Source organism: Micromys minutus (assembly GCF_963924665.1).
Source record: "Micromys minutus genome assembly, chromosome: 1".
In the NCBI taxonomy this organism is placed as follows: Eukaryota; Metazoa; Chordata; class Mammalia; order Rodentia; family Muridae; genus Micromys; species Micromys minutus.
In genome coordinates, this window is record NC_137969.1 from 92,597,653 (window position 1) to 92,618,480 (window position 20,828).

The 20,828-nt window shown below is 43.6% G+C and overlaps 1 protein-coding gene across 1 annotated transcript in view; it reads left to right on the plus strand.

The window, feature by feature from the left end:
• The window catches only part of FANCC (FA complementation group C), a gene marked incomplete at its 3' end in the record, with an annotated part of 100,866 nt that overhangs the window by 39,012 nt on the left and 41,026 nt on the right, over positions 1-20,828 (plus strand). Inside the window, 2 exon segments of the mRNA XM_080908588.1 lie at positions 17,123-17,236; positions 18,484-18,548. Coding sequence (XP_080764714.1) covers positions 17,123-17,236; positions 18,484-18,548 — 179 coding nt within the window.

Genomic DNA, 20,828 nt, shown 5'->3' on the forward strand with positions numbered 1-20,828 from the left:
AAAAGGATTTATTTAAAGCCTGTTACTTTCATTGTGAAGAAAATTAGAAGAGGAGGCGGGTTTCTAATGAAAGAAAAGTTAGAAGCACATCTATAGGATTTTCTAACTGCTGTGCCCTTTGGTGTCTCCAGTGTGCTCGAGCACTGGGTAGATGGAAAGTAAATGCTGTTTTTGTACATGTTCAGCCTTCATCTTAGCTGTTTGTTAAGGGATTGGTTAACTTGGGTTGTTTGTCTTCTTACGGGGACCAAATAGACCCCTTTCTATTACAGCAGGGGATAGATGTTAAGTTAAATCATTTTGTGAAAGTTCTTCTAGATATTTGTACACATTAAAAGTAACTTGCTATTCCTGTTTTTTTTTTTTTTTTTTTTTTGTTGTTGTTGTTAGACAGTGTAGGGTACTTGCCACACAACACATGCAACAAATTATAAAAGACTGAAAATGTACTGCCTAGAGCGTGGTGCAGACCGTCCTGGCAGACACTGGGGGGCAGCACTCATCAGCGTCCTGTGGGTGGTCATGGCTTCAGCCCAACAGATGGCTCCACCCAGTTCCTGGAGAGGGTCCATGACAAGGAGCACAAGTGACCTCTCTCTCTGCTTTTAGGCTGTTATTTTGGTTGCTTAACCTTGACAACTTTCCCTTTCCTTCTTTTTCTAGAGCCTTCTCTTTTGATGTTTGTTATTTAGATGATTTGCTTTTTCCAGGCAGAATCTTCTGGAATCTCTTTGCTTTTACTTTTACTGTCCAGCTTTAAAATAAAACTTAATATTTCTAATATCTACTTAAGTACAAAGCTGAGTTGACTTTGTGGCCATTGGCAGTTGGTAACTCCTCAGTCTCAGCAAAGTGAATTCAATACTTTTACTTATTTCTTAAAACAAAAACACAAAACAAAGTAAACAAAAACCCCAAAACAGCAACAGCAGAAAAACATTAAATTGATTTCTTGTTTTCTCTAATACATTTCTGAGGCATCTTGTTTCTTCCTTGTTTTAAACTGTTGTCATGAGGCTTGGAGAGATGGCTCAGAGGTTAAGAGCACTGACTGCTCTTCCAGAGGTCCTGAGTTCGATTCCCAGCAACCACATGGTGGCTCACAACCATCTGTAATGAGATCTGATGCATTCTTCTGGTGTGTCTGAGGACAGTGACAGTGTTATTGACATACATGAAATAAAGAAACAAATCTTTAAAAAAGTTGTCATTGCTGCGTACTTTGTTCTTGAGTAATCTTTTCTTTCTTTTTTTTTTTTTTTTTTAATTTTTGTTGTTGGTTTTTGAGGCAGGCTGGCCTGGAATGCACCATGCTATCATTACACGTGACTGAACAACATAAAGAACAGATATAATCCAGAGTGACTTGTAAGCTTGTATATAGTAATCCCTAATAAAATCAGTGCAAACTGTACTTTTCCTATAGGCTGATATAGATGGGTGCATTGTCCATAATTATAATATATAGAAACACTGTCAGACCAGCATGAAAGAATGGTCATATGTTTTGGAATGAATCAATTCTTACATGAAACCTAATCCCATTAGATGGATTTTGGAGGGTTATATTAAGAACAAACCTCAGATGCTTTGGTGATTTCCATTCATGATAAACCTCCTGGAGAGTCTCTGTTCTGATGACACTGGGTGAGCTCAGCTCCAAGCAACTTCACTGATGATGCTTTAGAGCCATTTTGGGTTCTTCCATTCTCTGTGAGTCCTCCTGTTTTGTGGGAACTGGGCTGTTTGATAGAGCACCCTCTAGCCCAGGGTGTGGGTGCAGTTGGGACAAGTTAAAAATTGTCAAATATAGCCAGCATTTGGATTTGTCTTTCCATTATGAAATGAAGGTTGTTTTTCAATGGAATGAGCAAGCGTGTCCAGTTTGTTAATTATGTCTAGTGTAAAGATTCAATGCTGTATCTTCAGGTTACCAGTCAGCATGATCTGGTGAGGAAGTGTTTAGTTCTTCCTGTGCTTGCTCATGGATCTCAGATTTGCCTTGAGACACTGGGTCAACCGTCCCTTGACATTGTGTCTAGAAGACCTTTATCACCTCAGGTTAGGCTCGCTGTGTGTGGTCCTGCAGTGTTCTGCCTGTGACCCTGGGAAAGTTAGTGCTCACAGACACTCTGAGAACATTTCCCCAGAACATTGAAGTGATAGATGTTTTTCGAGTTTAGACTCCTCTTCTTGAATTACTTAATGTTCCTGACCAGGGTCTGTAAAGAACACATTAGCTTGTGCTAACTCTGTTTTGTAATCAACAGTAGTGCTGTCCTGTCTCTGGTGATGTTTATAGTTCACACCTGTTCTAGGAGTCCTGTGCTTTGTACTGTGCCCAAGGGCTCCTTTATATTTATCACTAGATAATAAACATTGTAGACACAGAGGGCTTTGTGACCCTGAAACTAAAAATATATAAAAATTGTTCTTATTTATCCTCTATCTGCTACTGCAGCTCTCAAATGAATGTCTGTCAGCACCATGAGGGTTTTATACAAGCAAATCTATAAAAGGTAGAGGGAGATAGCCTAATAGGTGCTATTAGTTGCTATCTGTACCCTTTAAAACATGTATCTTTTTATAAAGGAACTCTGTCCAGCAGAGCTATCAGTAAGTTTAATGAGGACTGTGGGCTTCATCGTCACTACCTTTTGCAGTGGAGGGCCATGGCTTCATCGTCACTACCTTTTGCAGTGGAGGGCCATGGCTTCATCGTCACTACCTTTTGCAGTGGAGGGCTGTGGGCTTCATCGTCACTACCTTTTGCAGTGGAGGGCCATGGCTTCATAGTCACTACTCTTTGCTGTTTTCAGAAGCAGTTGGTACTATGGCTCTGTCCCTTCTGCATTTTATGACACAGCTTTTGACAAGTACTGTAGCTTGCCATTTTTTATGTGTTCTGCCATGCATGTAGGGTGTGATGTGGTTTTTGTAAGCACACAGGGAGCTCATTTATTGGGAGCTTGGTCCTTAGTGTGGCTGAGTTGGGAGGAGATAGATATTTAAGAGGTGGGGGCTGTAGGGAGCTTCTGGCACCTCAGATGACCTAAATTAGTCTTCAGCCTGTCAATCTGACTGTCTGTCCCTGTCACACATACTTCTGACATAAAGCCATCTGCTGTGAGGACCCTCACCAGAGCCTAAGCAATGTTCTTTGTATTTTTAGCCTACAATTGTGGACTAAAAACTCTTCTCTAAGTTACTAAGCACCTATTATTGTGCACTGGAAAACTGACTTCCACACATGCCAGCCATGGAGCCCTACACTTGCCCTCCCCCATCTCTGGGCAGTCTAGGCTGTCCGTGAACTCAGGTACACAAGTACTGTACCCAGCTCTAACTGCTATTGTAGTTTTTGTATGAAAACATCTGGCAAAATAATTATTGCTTTTGCCCTTAAAAGATTTCAAATATGTATATGAATTTATTGTTTTACCAATATTACTTTTAAATATAATTGCTTATGAGTTACAAGAGGCATCACTGCCCCATGAGATAAAGTTCTATCATTAGGAAATATGATGTAAGATCGTGTGCAGGTGCCTTTTCCTCTATATCTTAGTGTCTCACTAAACATTTAAAGCAAAATCACTGGTGTTGACTAATGTCAGGGCTGGGCCAGTGTCCTGCCCCAAAGCCTGCATTTGCTAGGGACAGGGCTCTCTGCTTGCTGTCCTATTATCTTTCCAGCTGGGAAGTGAGAAGCACCCTGAAGTCAATCATGTAGTAGAGTGGAAGTTCCCTCTTTCTCTGTGGTTGACTCTGCAGGCTGCTTGCGTGGATATCGGTTGACTGTGCTGCTGCCCGAGCCTACCAATGGCTCTCCAAGGTTTTCAGTTTTCTTTCTCATGCCTTCTCTGCTGTGTGGGCATACTTGCAAATGTCTTTAAGTAATCAAGGTGTAGGTGCACACACTACTGTGGAATGGCATGCAGGGTCACAGGCTGAGGTTTCGAGTATGTCAAGGGACTTGGTGTCTGGAAATCTTTTTAAGTGTAGAAACCTTTAGACTACTATTACCAATCATGTAGAAATGAATCAACTGCTGTTTAGGTAGGTGGCTTTCAACATCTTGGCTAGTATTAGTGTTTGGTGTTTCTTATTCATAAAAGAACAAATTTGAATCAGTAGGCACTAAATTAATGGGTTTTATTGTTTACTAGTTTTCAGGCCTTATGTGGTAACAAATATTTTTTTCTTCCTTCCCCATGCAGTTTCTACAGAATCTGTATCCTTTCCTTGCTGATAAAAGAAATAACAAATTTGTTAGTAGATTAGCTTTGAAGAAACTGAAGAAGAGTGAGCCACACTTAGGAAAGGGGATTTTTGTGTGAATTTGGTTTATTATGTGGCTTCTGAGAATCTAGACTAAAGTTTGATGTGGAGAATATTTTGCTTGAAATGTCACATTGTTGCTAATAGCATTTCAGGTTTACAATTTTCTGATTAGGGATGCTCGTGAGTGTGTGTGTGTGTGTGTGTGTGTGTGTGTGTGTGTGTGTGTGTGTGTGTGTCTGTGTGTCTGTGTGTGTGTGTGTGTGTGTGTCTGTGTGTGTCTGTGTGTGTGTGTGTGTGTGTGTCTGTGTCTGTGTGTGTCTGTGTGTCTGTGTGTGTCTGTGTGGTGCACATGTAGAGACCACAGATGGATGTTGGATGTCTTCCTCTATCACTGTTCTTCATAGTTGACACAGTGTCTCATACAGAACCTGGAGCTCAGCCAGCTAGATTGGCTGTCAGTGTCCCAGGAGTCTTGTATTTCAGCTTCCCTAATGCTGGGGTTACAGGTACAGGTCACCCCACATGGCATGTTTCCTGGGTGCTTGGGATACAAACTCAAGGCCTCACACTTGTGTGAAAAGCACTTTATCAATTTAACTATCTCTGCAGCATTTCATCTTAGTTTTTCAAGGGAAAACATATTTTGCCTTTATAATATGAAGAAAAAAAAGTAATTTTAATAACATGTATTTCCTGTGTCATATGACCCTCTTGTGGCCCTCTCACTTGGGAGATGTGAAAATACGAACAACAGGTCCCTAGAGAAGAGGGTACTGCTGTGTAGAAGATACTGGCAGGGGCTACCATAGGAAAAAGGGCTCCATAAAATCTCACTGTTAGGACCTGAAGGGGTGATCAAGCAAAGCACTTGACAAGATCTTCAGTGTCATTAGCCATGAGGAAACAGAAAACACACCATAGCCAGCTACCATGCACACCTGTCAGCATGATGGGGGCAGAATCCATGGAGAATACTACATGCTGGCGTAATCTCAGCCAGGTGTGTTTCCCATACATTTTTGGTAAGAAAGTGTAAGTGTATGGTATCTGGTTTCCAAGACAAGTGCCCATCATAGCTCCTGGTGCACTGTGCACTTGGGTGGATTGTGAGAAAGTAAGAGGGATGCCTCGCATGGGGATTGGGTAACAGGGAACGTTTTACGAGTGAGATGACCTGAAGACTACCACCAAAGGGAAGAAGCCCCTCTTCTAGCAGAAGGAAAATGACCACAGAATGATATGCCACTCATAAGTATAATGCATCAAGTTTCCCTGTCCACTTCAGGCTAGTGAATCCCATTCCTGGCTGCACACCAGCTTGCTAGTGAAAGTTACAAAGGGAGGGAATGTCCACAATCCGTCTCCAATGGTTTGGCCTGTGATAACAGTTCTAAGCGAGAAGTACCAGCCTGTGGACTGTAAACATGCAGCTCGAAGCAGCAGAAAGAACAACAGCAAATGATGTTGTGCCTGGAACGACGAGCTCATTCTCCTCTCCTTCAAACCCTCCTTATGTTAACCATGACCCTGACTTGGAGGCAGGCTGGAGTATGTGTCCACATCTAGATGAGGGAAAATGGTATCTGTGCTCAGGTGAAAGCAGGGCCCAAGAGTGAGAGACAGGAGTTGCTGATATCTCTGCTAGAGTGGAGAGTGAAAGACTATAAAAAGAAACGCCTAAAATCTCTCTGGAACATCTGCGTGGTTGTGGAAGCATTTAATTGAATAACAAAGATGAGAAAGAGCTTTAGGGAGGTTTGGATTTAGGGTTGTAGTCATGTTAGATTTGAGCCACTCCTTACACAGTTAAGAGTGACTTGTAAATAGTTACAAATGAACTGGGGTGTCGCGCGGCCCACATCCCGCCGGCAGGAAAAGGCGTGCAACAACAGGATTCTTCTGCGAACAACCTTTATTGTACAATACTCTGAGCAGGGGATCTCCTCGTGGGAGAGAAATGCATTGCTTTTATATGCCCAGGAGACTCGTGTCACTCCCTGATTGGTGCACTCTCCAGTAGCTCATTAGTATGCCCCGAGAGCGGGCTGTGACGTATGTGGCGCATGCGCTCTAAGTCTCTTGGCTGGGCAACAGCTCTGTTTGCTGAGTCCTTGGCGGGAAGCCGGCGCCATGTTTGGGTGCGGCACAAACGGCTCTCTACACTGGGGCGAGGGGGGGTGGATGGAGGAGGATTGCCTCCTTTGTTCATATATTAAAAGGTTCAAGTGTTAAAGGCTTGACGTTCCCAACTGATGGTACTTAGGGGAGATGGTGAAACCTTTAGGTTTTGTGGCCTTGTGGAAGGAAGTGACATCATTGGAGGCATGTTCTTGAAGGAGACACTGAGACCATGGCTTCTCTCCATCCCACCTTACTTCCTGGATACCTAAAGTGAGCAGGTGCCTCTGTCATATACTCATATCACATAATGTCGCCTAAAGGGATGGAAGAACCAAGTGAAGACAAGCAAGTCCTCTTGTTCCTCATTCTAATTCTCTTCCATCTTTTAGTCTTCCTCCTAGTTTTCCTCGACCTGGTCCTCTTCTTCCTAGTCCTCCTCTTCCTGGTCTTCCTCCTCCTCTTCCTTGTCCTCCTTTTGTTAGTACCTTATATGGGCCTGCATATTCATGTCAAGGCTGCATGCTAACTTAGAGAGAGTCTTCCTCTTGAGACAGGGTCTTTGTCTGACCAAGAGCTCAGTAATAAGGATAGACTGGCCAGTGAGTCTCCCCAGCACTGTTTCTACAGGTACATGCTGCTTACCCAGTTTCTTCCATTAGTTCCTGACCCAGCAGGCATGCCACTAACCAAGCCCTCTCTTCAGCCTGCTTTCCTTCTTTTAACATTTTTAGGTCAGATATTTTGTCACAGAAACAGAAAATGAAAATACTCCTCATGTGGAAAATGATGGCTTTGGCTCCCAGGGTGACACAGAAGGGAGACCCACTATTGTTTTGTTTTTATCGTGGGTTACTCAGATGTGAAGCGGAAAGATAAAGGAGGGCTGTGGAGGAGTTTAGCAACTTTCTGAGAAAGGTAGGAACAATGGAGAGCAAAGAAATGTGCAGGAATCGGGAGGGAGATGGGAGCCATTAGCATGTGTCCCTTTTAAGCTAGTAAGTGTTTGTATAACTGGACAGAAATAATCTAGTAATGGTGCAGGAGACAGTGGGGTCCCTGTTAGGAAGATCTGGGTAAGACTAAGGGGTTTCCTACATGAGAGTTGGAATGAAGAAAAAACACGAGTGTAGGTGAGCTAATAAATTGGTTTTGTAGTAAGATGGAAGTTGCTGCTTTTTAAGTTGAAGTTTTCCACGTGGAGTTTAGGGCAGAGGTGATGGTGTGACAGAGAAGAAAGAGGGAATGAATTCCTGCTCAGGGACAATCAAGCAAATCAACCAAGGAAGCATTCTAGGGTAGCGTGCAGTGCTAAGCCCCTGAGTATTTTGGTTGGAAATCAAAGCCTGCATGGTGGGGTCTGGTGTGTGTGTGTGTGTGTGTGTGTGTGTGTGTGTGTGTGTGTGTGTGTGTTTGGTCCAAATGGGGCCCTAAAATAACAGTGCTGATGACAGTGTCCTAAATGACAGCCTGGGCTTAGCTCAGGCTAGGTTCTGACCAGGTAAGCAGAAAAATGCCTCTCAGATAAACAAAAACCTAAACTTGACATTCCTAAGAATTCTGTAGGGCTTATTTCTGTTTGTCAGGAAAGGCCATTACTCCTTCTGTCCACCCTTTGTAGTCAACTACCCTGGGCAAAGGGCATCTAATTCCTGACTAACCCAAACATCCTCCAACGGATCAAAACCCCTATGCTAACTCCCAGGCTCTTCTGGCCCACATCCCTCCTCCTGTTCACACCTATCCCCATGAAACTGTCAACGCTCTTCCTATTGCCCTCTGAGGCCCTCCCTGTTCCTCCATTCCCTGACAGTTTGACAGTTTGATTCTCCAGATAAACTGTGTTTCCACCCATGAAGTGGTCTAGTTCAGTGGTGTCTCTGCACCTTCATTTGCAGTGTAAGTAAGTGCCAGCTTTGTGGCCACTGGAGGACCCAGAGTGGACTTAGAAGAGTTGGGGTTCACAAGACCAATGCCACATGACATTAGAAAATGAGGTAGACAGAAATCTTGGGGGTGCTTGCAGAGTTGAGTTTGCGTGCTTTGTTATGGATTCCTCATGCATTTCCCCAGTAGGACACAGGCTTTCGTTCTGTCTTTCTGTGCACATCATTCTGAACAGGTTTTGTTTCTGTGCTTGCACCTGTTTGTACTGTTGCATCCAAGCTAATTTTCTTGTGCCTTTTGATTTCGGCTTTGGAAAACCAATTCTTACTCCCTCCTGGAACTGAGCGAGAAGCCAGAAGTTAGCAGAAGTAGAGACTGCAGACCTTGTTATGTTTGGAGCTGTGTTCTGCCAGCACCTGCTCTGGGTGGGCTGTGTAAACAGTGGCCAGGGGAGGCAGTACAGAGAGGCAGCCTCTGCCTTGCTTACTAGCCTAGCTGATTCAAAGCTCCAGATTTCTGAGTGTTTACTTCACATGAAAGAGGGCCTAAAAATACCAGGCCACTTAGGTTTTTACTGTGGAGCATTTCATTTAGGCTGCAGTGGGACATATAAATTTTTAAAGGGGGGAAAATTGAAGTCAAGATTTTAAAAGAAAAGTCATAGAATCTGTCTGCAATAATTAGTGTTGGCCAGGGATGCCAAACTACAAAGAGTGACTGGAAAAATTAGTCCCACCCTTTAAGTTGGCATGCTGAGGATTTGAATAATGTACTACCCAAAGAAAATTCCATGCCAAAGTCAAGAATGCATTCTCCTGTGAACCACTTAATGTGTCTTTAGTGACCTTTTGTTATACACTTTAAAAATTTATAGGAACACATGACATCACTCCGATTGTTTTGTCTTTTTGGTTGATGGTTTTCCTTTTTTTTTTCTTTATTAATTTATTATTCCTTTAGTCAACAAATATTTTATAATAACAAATATATGCAGGGATTTTCATTTGTGTTCTATTTTTAGTTTTTTTATTAGATACTCTGTATTTACATTTGAGATGTTATCCTTCCCCCTCACCCCCATTCTACTCCCATCCCCTCTCCCCCTCCATTTGCCTTTACAAAGGTGCACTCCCTCCTAATCACCCTCACCATCCCATTGCCTTGACATTCCCCTACATTGGGAAAACATGGCCTCTCTGGACCAAAAGCCTCTTCTCACACTGATGCTAGCATAGACACTGCTATCTTCAGCTACATATGCAACTGAATCAATAGGTCTCTCAGTGTGTGCACAAAGGTTGGTATTTTAGTCTATGGGGGGGTTGGAGGGTTTGATTGGTTGATAATGTTGTTCTTCCCATGTGGTTGCAACCCCTTTCGGCTCCTTAGGTCCTTTCTTTAGCACCCTCATTGGAGTCCCCGAGTTCAGACTGTTGGTTAGCTGCGAGGATACTCAGTTGTATCTACATGACTCTAACATAGTCTTTGAGGAGGCATCTCTATCTGGTTCCTGCCAGTTAGTATTTCTTGGCATCAGCTATAGTGCTTGGATTTGGTGACTGCATATGTGGTGGATCCCAAGGTGAGGTGGCTTCTGAGTGATCTTTTCTTCAATCCCTGTTCCTCTTGCATTTCCTCCCATGAATGTTTTTTGTTCTTCCTTCTAAGGACTGAGGCATCTGCCTTCTGGCCTTACTCCCTCAACCATAAAGAATTATCAGTTAAGGAGCAATTGTGCTGAGCATGGAGGAGTTGGATTTGTTTACGCCTACTCATTCCTTACAGGTACTTCTGCAGGCCCTATGAGGGTGTCAACACAGACCTTCACTCAGGAGTGTTGAGTAGTAAGTTCATGTTGTTGAAAGTTAGGGCTTCGTTTATAAGGAAAACCCAGTTGTATCCCTTACTCCCTGATTATTTTCAAGACATTTCTATGTGCCTCGGTGTAGGAGGTACAGTTCTCAGGGCCTCCTGTGAGTCTTGCTTTCCAACCATGCAGTATGGTAAAGGTGTGTCTCAGCTCGTGGTTTCTGTGGGTCCCTTTTCCAACAAAGAACTCTTCCATTTAGGATGGAGGTCACTGTGGACTCTAGCAAGTTATAAATCATCTCAAGGCTTAAATTGTGGGTTGAAATAAAAGAAACTCCGTAATTTCAGATTTGCTCAGTTGCTTTGCTCAGATATTGCTAAGTTCCTGTGGACTCCAGATGGAGATAGGGCACTAACCCTTGTGTTATCTGCAGAGGCACTGCTTAGGTGAACACACTCAGTGCACCCTTGCTCTTCATTAAGGATGTATTACTAAGGAGTAAGAACTCAAAACTTGAGCCTGTAGGGGGACATTTCTTCCCATTCAGACCACGCTGTGATGGAAGTGCACCTATAAGTTGGGTCCATTTCTTTTTTGTTTGGGTCATAAGTTATCCTGGTGTCAAATGTGTTCATTGTCCATTAAGATGCCTCTAACTTTAGTCCAGAAGCAGCACCACTGAAAACCTGCAGCACAACAAGCTTGTATTGCTTGTCAAGCCTTTGACTACTGTCTCCCTTCTAGTTTCATCAGTAATGGTGGGTGTGGCCGTGCTCGTGGTTTGGGAACAGATCATTTCATAGGATCTCAGACATTTGGGAAGGAGTGATGACTGCCCTTTGCCCTTCCTTAGGAACTCTAGTGTTCTTGTGTTCTCTGTGTTCATGGCACGGGTGTGACTGTACCTTGTGCGTTCTTGCTCAGTGTAAACTGAGTCAGGGTGCCTGTCTAGTAATTGAGTCTTCCTATTTCCTCAGCACTATGTAGGGCTGTCACTGGTAACTTCAGTTTATACCCAGATAATACACATCTTGGTGACACTGAGTCTTCTCGCCAAAACCTTTTATGTGTTCCCATTTATACAAACCTCTGCCACACATTTAAAAAATGTTTTTAAATGTATTTTATTGTGTCTGAGTGTTTTGCCTGAATCTGTGTCTCTGTGACACATGTCTGCCTAGTGCTGTCATGTCAGAAGATGGCATTGAATCCCCTGGAATTGAGTTGCCATCTGGGTGCTAGGAACCGACCCCGGGCCTTTTGGAAGAGCAGCCCTTCTCTTAACCTCCTTCCTGGCTCTGTAGTTTGTGCTGCTGCATTTTACTTGAGAGGGGGTAGCATTTCTATGTTTTCTCCTCTGGAGTACACTTAGATGAAGCCTATGCATCCGTTTTACACTCGACCATCTGTAAAAACTTGGGGAGGTGATGGGGAGACATGGTAATTTATGTTGTCAAGAACAGAAGTCCAATTTTCAGCCTCACATCCAGTGTTAAAAACTAGAAATCACTGAATTAATTTAGCAATATCAGTAATGGCCAAATAAGAGTTCTGGTATAATGCCATAAATGTTTTAGACAAACATGCAAAACTACAAAAGAGGAAGTGGCTAGTTCAGCTTTGGGGCACAGATAGATTACCCGCTTAGCTTTCCAACATCCACTTCTGGGACCATTCTAGACTAGTGGGCTGGATACTTCTAGAGGGACTCAAGAAAGGAGAGGTTAAACATTTTAATGTACCTGAGAAGTACACTAGGGAAGGCAAAATAATCAAGTTGCATGAACCTATGAAAGTTAGTTTCAAACTGATTCAAAGTTAGTTTCTCAATTGGTTTAAATTCAACTGAGCTTGCTTTGGAATTTCCTAGGACTCTTCCTACAGTGGAAGCAGCTTGTGGCTGCTGTCCTGTCCCTTTTGGGTGCCCTAAGATTCTGGAAAGCCCCATGCTACCACAGGCTGTAAAATGACGAGTTATCTGTGGGATAATGTCCACAGCAGTATGAGGCTTTGGCCAAGGTTACCAAATTGAATCATTCTCTTTGAAGTCAGAGTGCATACCAGTGTCATGATTTTTAGTTTTGTGGGTATATTATGACCTGAAAAGAAAGCAACTTTTGAAAAAGCAGAATTTCCCTTGTTCTCACAGGTAAAAAGGAAGCCTGTGAGAGTTAGAAAAGAGTCTCTTCCCTTCTGTTTAATTTGATTTGAGTGTTCACTGTGTGCAGTTGCTCCAGGGGAGGTAAGAGATGGTGAGACAGCCCCTTCTTTCCCAAGCCTGTGGGTACCAAGTGGACTGGAATGTGTGCTTTAAACAGCATTGCAGGCCCCTAGATAGAAATGCAGATAGGACTCCTGGAGGCTCTGGTTGAGCCGAACAGAGGTCTTAGAGAAAGATGGGCTCTGAGAGATAAGGGTGAGTTTTGGCAGCTAGAGACAGGAAGGAGTTGTTGGCTTCCTTGGAAGAAAGAAAACCTGCTAGAGACAGATAACTAGGTTAGAAAGTTAAGTCTGTGGGCCTGTGCTTAGGGCCCTGTGAGGGCAGCAGCCGTGGTGCCTTTGTGACTTGTGTGGTGCCGCCTTGCTTTACCCTCCTGCTTCCCTGGTGCCTTGGGATGGCTTAGATGCTGTCATTCTGAAGTGCTCGGAAAACTGGCTTAGGACCATCAGTCCTTCGTTTCTGCAGACACTGATGGGCATCTTGGCTCTCACAGCACCTAAGTTCCTGTCTGCACCCGTCACAGTCAGTGGGGAGGAGGGGTGTTTCTCATCCTACCAGCTTCTGTGGGATACATACCACTCTCGTTGTGTTTGTTGAATGAATGAATAATAGGTCCTAGTTTACAAACAGATTTTTGGTTGTTTATTTAAAAAAAACTTGAAGAGACATAATGAAGATTATAGGAGTGTATATTCTAAAGATTTTATTAATCACACAAAAACTGTTTAGAAAAGCATAAAATACATGCCTTGTCTTGGTCCAGGAATATCCACCACAATTCGGCTCTGGCTCTACTAGTTCTTCGTTTGAGCATGCCCCGCCCACAGGTCCTTGTGATCCTCCTCAGTCCCCTCAGGAGCACGCATGCTCCCCTGCCAGCAGCAATTGAGTAGGGAGGAGCCGAAACATCTGAAAACAGGAGGGGAGGTTTGCCCAATTCAGTTACAACGCCTTTGAGATCTCACCTTCCTAGACAAAGCCTTTCCAGTGCTTTTCAGGAATCACTGAGGGGCTTACGTCCTGTGGAGAGCCAGCTCAGACACCATGTGCAGAGGACCCAGGTTTAATTCCTAGCACCCGTATGGCAGCTCACAACATTCCGTGTAACTCAAATTCCAAAGGATATCCTCTCCTCTGGCCTTCAAGGACACTGCATGCACATTGTACACATACATCCATGCAGGCAACTACTCACACACATAAAAACAAAACATCTCTTCTTGACAGTCATGGTATGTGAGCCAGTGCATCAGCAGGTGAAGGCTCTTGCTGCCAACCTTGATAATTTGAATTTGATCCTAGGACCCACGTGACTGCTGGAGAGAAAGGACTCTGGGAAACTGTCCTTTGACCTCTGCACGCGTGCTGTGGCAAGTGCTTGTGCAAGGGGTCACACACATTTGAAGTGTTGTAGTCATGTTAATTTCTGTATTTCCACCTCTGAAAGGCTTTGGAAGAACGGGGCTGATGTATGTGCAGTTTTACCGTTGTACATGTTTATTTGCTCATGCTCTGTTTGCAGACACTGGCTGGGCTTTGTCAGGCCCTCGTGTTATCAGATCCACTTGGGTGAAGTCATGTGGCCTCTTAAAATGAGCTTGGTCTTTCAGCGCAGGCAGCCAGTGCCTAACCTTTCTTGGTTCTGTTTTTAAAGCCCTTGCCACTAGGTGGCAGTGTGTTGAGAATTGACAGGTTTTCTAGGCTGTAATCGGCCACTGGGATACATCCTCAGCCCAGCTTAATTAATTTTGCAGTTTAAGTTTTACTTTTTATGTTATATGTTTAAGTATCTTGTTTGATTGTTAACTCTTGGCATCATGCGCATGCCCAGTACTTCAGAGACCAGACTCCTGGGACTGGACTTACAGATGGTTGTCAGATACCATATGGGTTCTGGGAATTGAACCTGGGCATTCTTGAAGAGCAGCCAGTGTTCATAACTGCTGAGCCCTCTCCACAGCTCCCGAAGCCTACTTTTAAACAAGAGATTTCAGGACTAAAGCTTGCTTATTTTAAGAGCCTGTCAGCCCAGGATAGGACTCAGTATGCTGCTTTTGTGCCCTTTACTTGTTGAATTTGGGGCTGGACCTTTGCACTGCTCTATAGCAGGTCATGTTATAGACAAAAAAGGCAGATGTTAATTAAGCCATGCAACTTTGTTTTATAAAATATTTTTATGATTAAAACAGATAACAGAGTGATGGCTCAGTGGGTAAATGCATTTGCCATGCGGGTCTGACAACTAGAATTCAATCCTATATGTAAGCTAGCTCATATGGAGACTTCCTTCCCCCACAAACCCATACTCAGAACTCAAGGAACTGTCTCTCCCTTTAGGCCTGCACCTCATATTATCTGTGATCCCTCATGGCCCCCTCCCCACCCCAACCCCCCCAGTAAAGCTCTTGTTTGGACCAGAAGGCTTGCTCTTTCCTTTCAGAGAGGTGGGATCAGGGCTCTTGGCCCCGAGGAGACATTTGGATTTCATAGTAGAGTGACTGGGAGCATTAAGGGTCTACACTGAGAATGGTCTGAGTTGCATATAGTGGTTTTGTGGAGATTTGCCAGGTGGGTGGGATCCAGCCTTGGACAGCACCTAACCTGTCTTAGTATTCTTACCTATAAGGAAGGTTCGATAAGAATATTTATTTACATGTGTGAGAACTGGAGTGAGGGCCTGTGAAGCAGCTGCAGCAGCTCCTGCACACAAAGTGCTTTCTATATTGGTATTGGAGGGCAGGGTCTCCAGTGCCACCTTCCCTCCCTCCTGGCTTTTTCATACCAGACTCAGAGCTGCTGATGTCCAAACCAAGCCTGTTTGACTGGCCTCTCCAGCCTGGTACAGACGTGGGACACCTCCATATGGCTTTGATATATGGCCAGGTCTTTTCTGTCTACAGTACCTCAAATGGCACCCATGTGTGGTCCAGCCTCAGTGTTCCTTGCTTTCTTGCGGAGGTCCTCACATGCTTCTGTGTGGTATACGCAATGTGGTCAGCTTGCTTACTTTCTGTTCTTAGCACAAGTTTGAACAGAAGGAAAAACTGCTGTAATTCCGAAATTACTTAGTAGCATACTAAGTAATCAGTGTTCTGTCTAGTAAGGAGCCTCTGCAGTACAGGCTCCAAAGCCCACTCCCATCATGTAAGCCTCTGGCTTCTCTCCCTCAGCATGTTCATGTCTGTCAATAATGCTGGCTGTGTCTCTGGGTTCTGTTGTGGCCACGGAGTTACTCAAGCAGCTATAAACTTTTCTCGGTTGGGCTAGGTCTCCTGGCTCAGGTTCCCAGCTGTGATTCCAGCATAGCTTGAGCTCTGCTAAGGGCCCTGGAGCAGGTGTGGCCACTTTGAGAAAATGCCTTCTTTGCTCTAAAGAGCTTGCCAGAGTCAACCAGAATTTCCCATTTGGGAAAGATCTGTGGAGTGGTGGAAGGGGTGTATCATAAAGACTGTCTCAGTGTTTCTAACGTGTCTCCAAACTTCACAGCTCATAGTCTGTCATAAGTCCTTGCTCTTTTTTTTTTTGAATATGTGAACTATTTCATGATGAAGTGGAAACAAGTACCCTGATAGATACCACAGACATAGTAACCCAGCGTGTGCTGTGTGGGGGCTGTGCCCACCTTGGAACGTAACGCAGGACTGGGTGCCTTGTCTGCTGTCTTGCTGTCAACTCTCCTGGCTGCCCATCTTTATCCACATAGATGCTGGTTTTCTCACCTCGTCCCTGTTGTCAGACATTGTTTTCTGCACAACGCTGAAATGAGCCTTTTTCAGTGAAATCCCTAGGGCCAGATTTGGAATTATTTTCTTCAGTGTATGGCAGATACATTAAGAGTATTTGATAGAGATTTAATGGGAAGGCCTGGGTCTCTGTTCATTTGAGATATCTTCAGGTAGCAAAGTCCAGGGAGTTTCAGTGTGGTGAGCAGTGGTTCACTCTCTGAGTACCTGGGAACTCCAAGAGCTTCAAGTCCTTGCCTGCCAAAGCCTTCATTCACTGGGTTCATGCTGTGGGCAGCAGGGTTAAGGCTTACTTATGAGGACTGCTGTTAGTATATTTTTTAGGCACTTAGGGTTTCCTTAGGAATGCCCCACTTCACATGCTCTTCTAACTTGTCACCTGTGAGCTTGTATGGTAATTTTCTGCAGGTGATCCTCAGCCATTCCCTGACACTCTTCCTCATTTGTGCTTACGTTGTTTTCAGAAAAGGGCAAAGTTCTATTTTTACTTAGAAAGTAGCTCCACTCCCCTTTAACCTTGCCCATTGTGTCTTGACTTTTAGTTAGCAGATATTTTCCTCAGACGCTTGAAAAACACATATATTTTCTTATCTAAGTTTTACATTGGCCTCTTTTTACTAAACTTTTATATTCAGTGAACAGCATGAGATAATAATTTTAGGGTTTTTTTGCAGTCAATTTCCAGGCACCATTTCTATGTAACCCTTCTTTCCCTTCTGATGAGATGATGGTCTTTTTCAGGTTTAAATTCTTGCAATTGGTCTGTGCTAGAGAATGTTTGCTGAGGCTGTAGCTTTAGTGACAGGTGTGAAGCCCTGGCATGTGTAACTTCAGCAGTGCAAGCATGGTTTGTGGCCCTTATGGTTCGCCTCTCTCATTAGTCTTGTTCCACAATAACGTATAACACAATAACAATGACAATAACACAATGAAATTCCCTTTTAGTGTACTCATTGTAGTGCTGGCATTTCTGTTTGACACCTTGGGGTGAATAGATGGCTGGTGTCATAGGAGCCTTGGCTCTTACAGGAGAAGTTGACTTTTCTCTTTGTTTTCTAGGGTTTGTTATCTCATGTACTTTCTTCATTCAGATTCGACACGAAAGAAGTTTGTCTTTTTATCAAAAGTCTTGGATATGAATCTATTGATTACTATCCTAGTTTGCTTAAAAATGTGAGTATCTAACTTTATTAGTATTGAAATTCTAACCAGTTATGGGAAGGGTGAATGGGATGCTCCCCTCCTTCAGGGAATTGCTGAACTTTTGTCTGGTTTTCACCTGGGGTAGACTTGTGGCTACAAGGAAGATGTGTTGAGGTTTGGTCTGTTGCTGTTTACTGTAATGCTAACCTCTGTACCTGAAGGTCTAGGCCTATTAGTGGATTTTCAAAGTTAACAGCTTTTTGTTGTGCAAACCTTGTTACTGGTTAAATAAAACTGGCTACTGGAGAGATTAGAAGCGGGTGGATTTTGAGTTACCTGGTTGTGGGTAGAGAAGAGAGGAAGGAAGAATGAGAAGGGGAGGACATGCTATGAGAGAGGACCTACCATAAGCATGTGGCCAGGAGAAACAGCAAGTGTTTGGAGAACACCTCCAGGGAGGTAGCCAGACCAGCAGTTAGAACAGTAGATTAGGGGTGACCCATAGTAATTGTCAAAGCCAAGTAAAATAACCATAGTCTGGATCTTATTTGTAAGCTGGTTAGGGGATAAGTTTAAATTGGTTGTATTGCAAGATGTGAGGTGCCCTCCAACTCTCACACCTCTCTCACTCAGATTTCTGAGAAGAGCATCTCTTAACCAATATAAACACAGCCTGGACTTCAGAGCAGATCTCATCTCAAACAGTCCCACTGAATTTTATGCTGAAGCAAAGCATAAAACTGAAGGGATTCAAGATGGTCCAGTGGGTGACCATGCTGCCATATAAGCAGTGACCCAGTGTGATCCCACAGAAAGTGCAAGAAAGGACTAGTTCCATAGAGCTGACCCCTGGCTTCCATCTAGACAAGTGACACACACGAGCGCGCGTGTGCGCGCGCACACACACACACAATACTCTTTCAAAAATGGGATCTTTGATGGTTATCAGCCATTTTGATGTTGTGGAAATCATACACATGAAAAGCATTAAAAACAAGGAACTAAGAAAGGAAGAAAAAAGTAAACTCTAGTATGTTTTAATATTCTGTGGCTTTGGTGTTAATTCTAGAACACTGATGACCTGTCTACCCATTGGTTCAGCAGAATCCTAGACATTCAGTGTAGAAACCCACATGGCAGCCAGTGTGATGTGACACTGCCTTCCTTCCAGAGTGTTGGAGAGGAAATGGTGAGGGAAGTGTCACAGAGAGAGATGGAGATGAGGTAATCGATTGTGTGGTAGTGTGAGCTGACCTGCACCTGATTTTGTTTTGCAGATGGTTGTGTCATTAGTGTCTGAGCTCAGAGAAAGTCATCTTAACGGATTGAAAACTCAAAGTCGGTAGGTGTCAAACCAAACATCCCTCTGCTCAAGTTCCAAAAGGTGTTGTCTGGTTATGAGAGAAAGATTCGCTCTCTCGTTGCAAATGCATGTTCACAGTGTAGTTGGTCTGTGTGAAGATCGTATTTTAGTGGGAAGTTCTTAAATATTGTTGTTTAAAGTCATTCTTCTATCAGCAGTCACATGGCAGTTACATGTGAAATGTCTTTGTATACACACTAGGAAAAGGCCCTTGCACGCACAAAGCAAAAAGAGCCTGAGGCTCACCCTGGGGCTCACTGTAAGAGCTGAATGCGTGGACTCTGTGCTCTTAGGCTCATCTGCTTTACTCCACCCGTTCCTTACCTGTACCTTATAAACAACTGGAATATCTACCAGGCAATAGATAGTTTGAGGTGAACATGGCCAACTTTAAGAAACCCAATATTCTAGAATCTAGACTAAATAATTGAGATAGATTCAGAGAAATTAAAAAGGAATTAATCACATCACAGATGTTTCTTTACTCTGTGAGCAAAGCTGGAACTGTTTTCATTGGTGAGCACTGCATTTTTAACAAATCATTAACCAAAAGAATCTGGGCACTGAAGAGACTGTGTTAAAAAAAAATGGTTTTTTTGAAGTTGTTGCCAGATAAAGCCCTATCAAAACTGGTGTTTGTCCCGAGACTTTATGAGTGCAGGGCTAGTAAATGGTATGACTCTCGGAGAAAAACACTGTCAAGGATGCTGGCAACACTGGATTCTCCCCCTCCCCCCGATATGACACCAAAAATGTGGTCAACAAAGAAAAATAGATCTGAGGGCCAGAGAGGTGGCTCAGTGGGTTAAACACTTGCTGTATAAGCCTGATGACCTGACTTCAACTTTGGAGTCCCTGAAGATGGGAAGAGAGAAGCAGTTCTACAGAATTGTCCATTGATATCACAGATGAATCGTGGTAGTGCACTCTCCCCAACATGATGCTTACAGACAACAACAGCAGTAATAATAATAATAATGATAGATTTTTAATGAAAAATTGAACTTTTTAAAAGTTCATTAAATTTAAAATTTGGATGCTTGGTAGCTCATTGGAGAACATTTGACCTGTATACTTAAGGCCCTTGGATTGAACCCTTGAAACTACAGAATAGAAGCTTTGTGAATCAAAGGATTCACAAAGAAACTAAATAAATAGTGTACACAAAACCTATAGAATTAAATAAAATGTTTATAAGTGATATCTCGAGGTGGGCATATAGCACATGCCTATAATCCTTGTAAGTGGCAGTCTGGGCATAAGAGTTATGTGTTTGAAGTGGCTTGGACTTATTTGGGGTGTGTTGAGTCTCATATAAACCACCAGGCTGGCCTCAAAATCAGAGATCTGCCTGCCTTTCAATTGCTGAGATTTAAGGCATGCACCACCATGTCCAGACCCCAGGTTGGACTTCTTAACAAGCTTGAAGTCAGTCTGGGCTACACAGTGAAACTGTCAAAACACCAACCAAACAACCAAACAGATATACACATTTCTTCCATAAGGAATTTGTGTCTGAGATGTCTAGACACCCTTAAACAATAGCAACAAACACCCAGAACTGGACAGATGCTGGAGACATATTGTAGTAGCAGAGGGCTAGCTTCTAACATCCAGTATATGCCAGGCTCTGTGGTCATACAAAGGGAAAACAAACACAAGGAAAAGACTTAAATAGGCATTCTACCAGAGAAATATACATCTGGTAAATAGGGCGTGACACACAGTTTTAACCCCAGAGTTTGGGAAGTAAAGACAAGAGGCTCATCCTTAGATACAAAACAAGTTGGGGACCCTGTCTGTATAATCAGAACACAACAAACAAAGTACCTGACTGTCACGCGCCCACGCTTCCCGCCAATAGGAACAGGCGTGCAACAAACAAACAGATTCTTCTGCGGACAACCTTTATTGTACAGCACTCTGAGCAGGGGACTTCTTGAGCAGGAAACTTCTCTCTGAGCCGGGGACTCCCTACCAGGTTCTACTGCCTAGGCGACCTCTCACGTGCAGTCTCCCACGTGCGATCTCTCTGTCCACTCTCTCTCCACGTGGGACCTCCCGCAATCTCTCCTATCGGGTCTCTCTCCACGTGGTATCTCTCTGCCATCCCTCCACGTGGGGTCTCCCGCAATCTCTCCACTGTCTTCCTCTTCTCCTCACGTGGGGGAGAAAATGCACTGCTATATATGCCTAAGAGACTTGTGTTGCTACCTGATTGGTGCATCCTCCTGTAGCTCAATCACGTGCCCCAAGAGT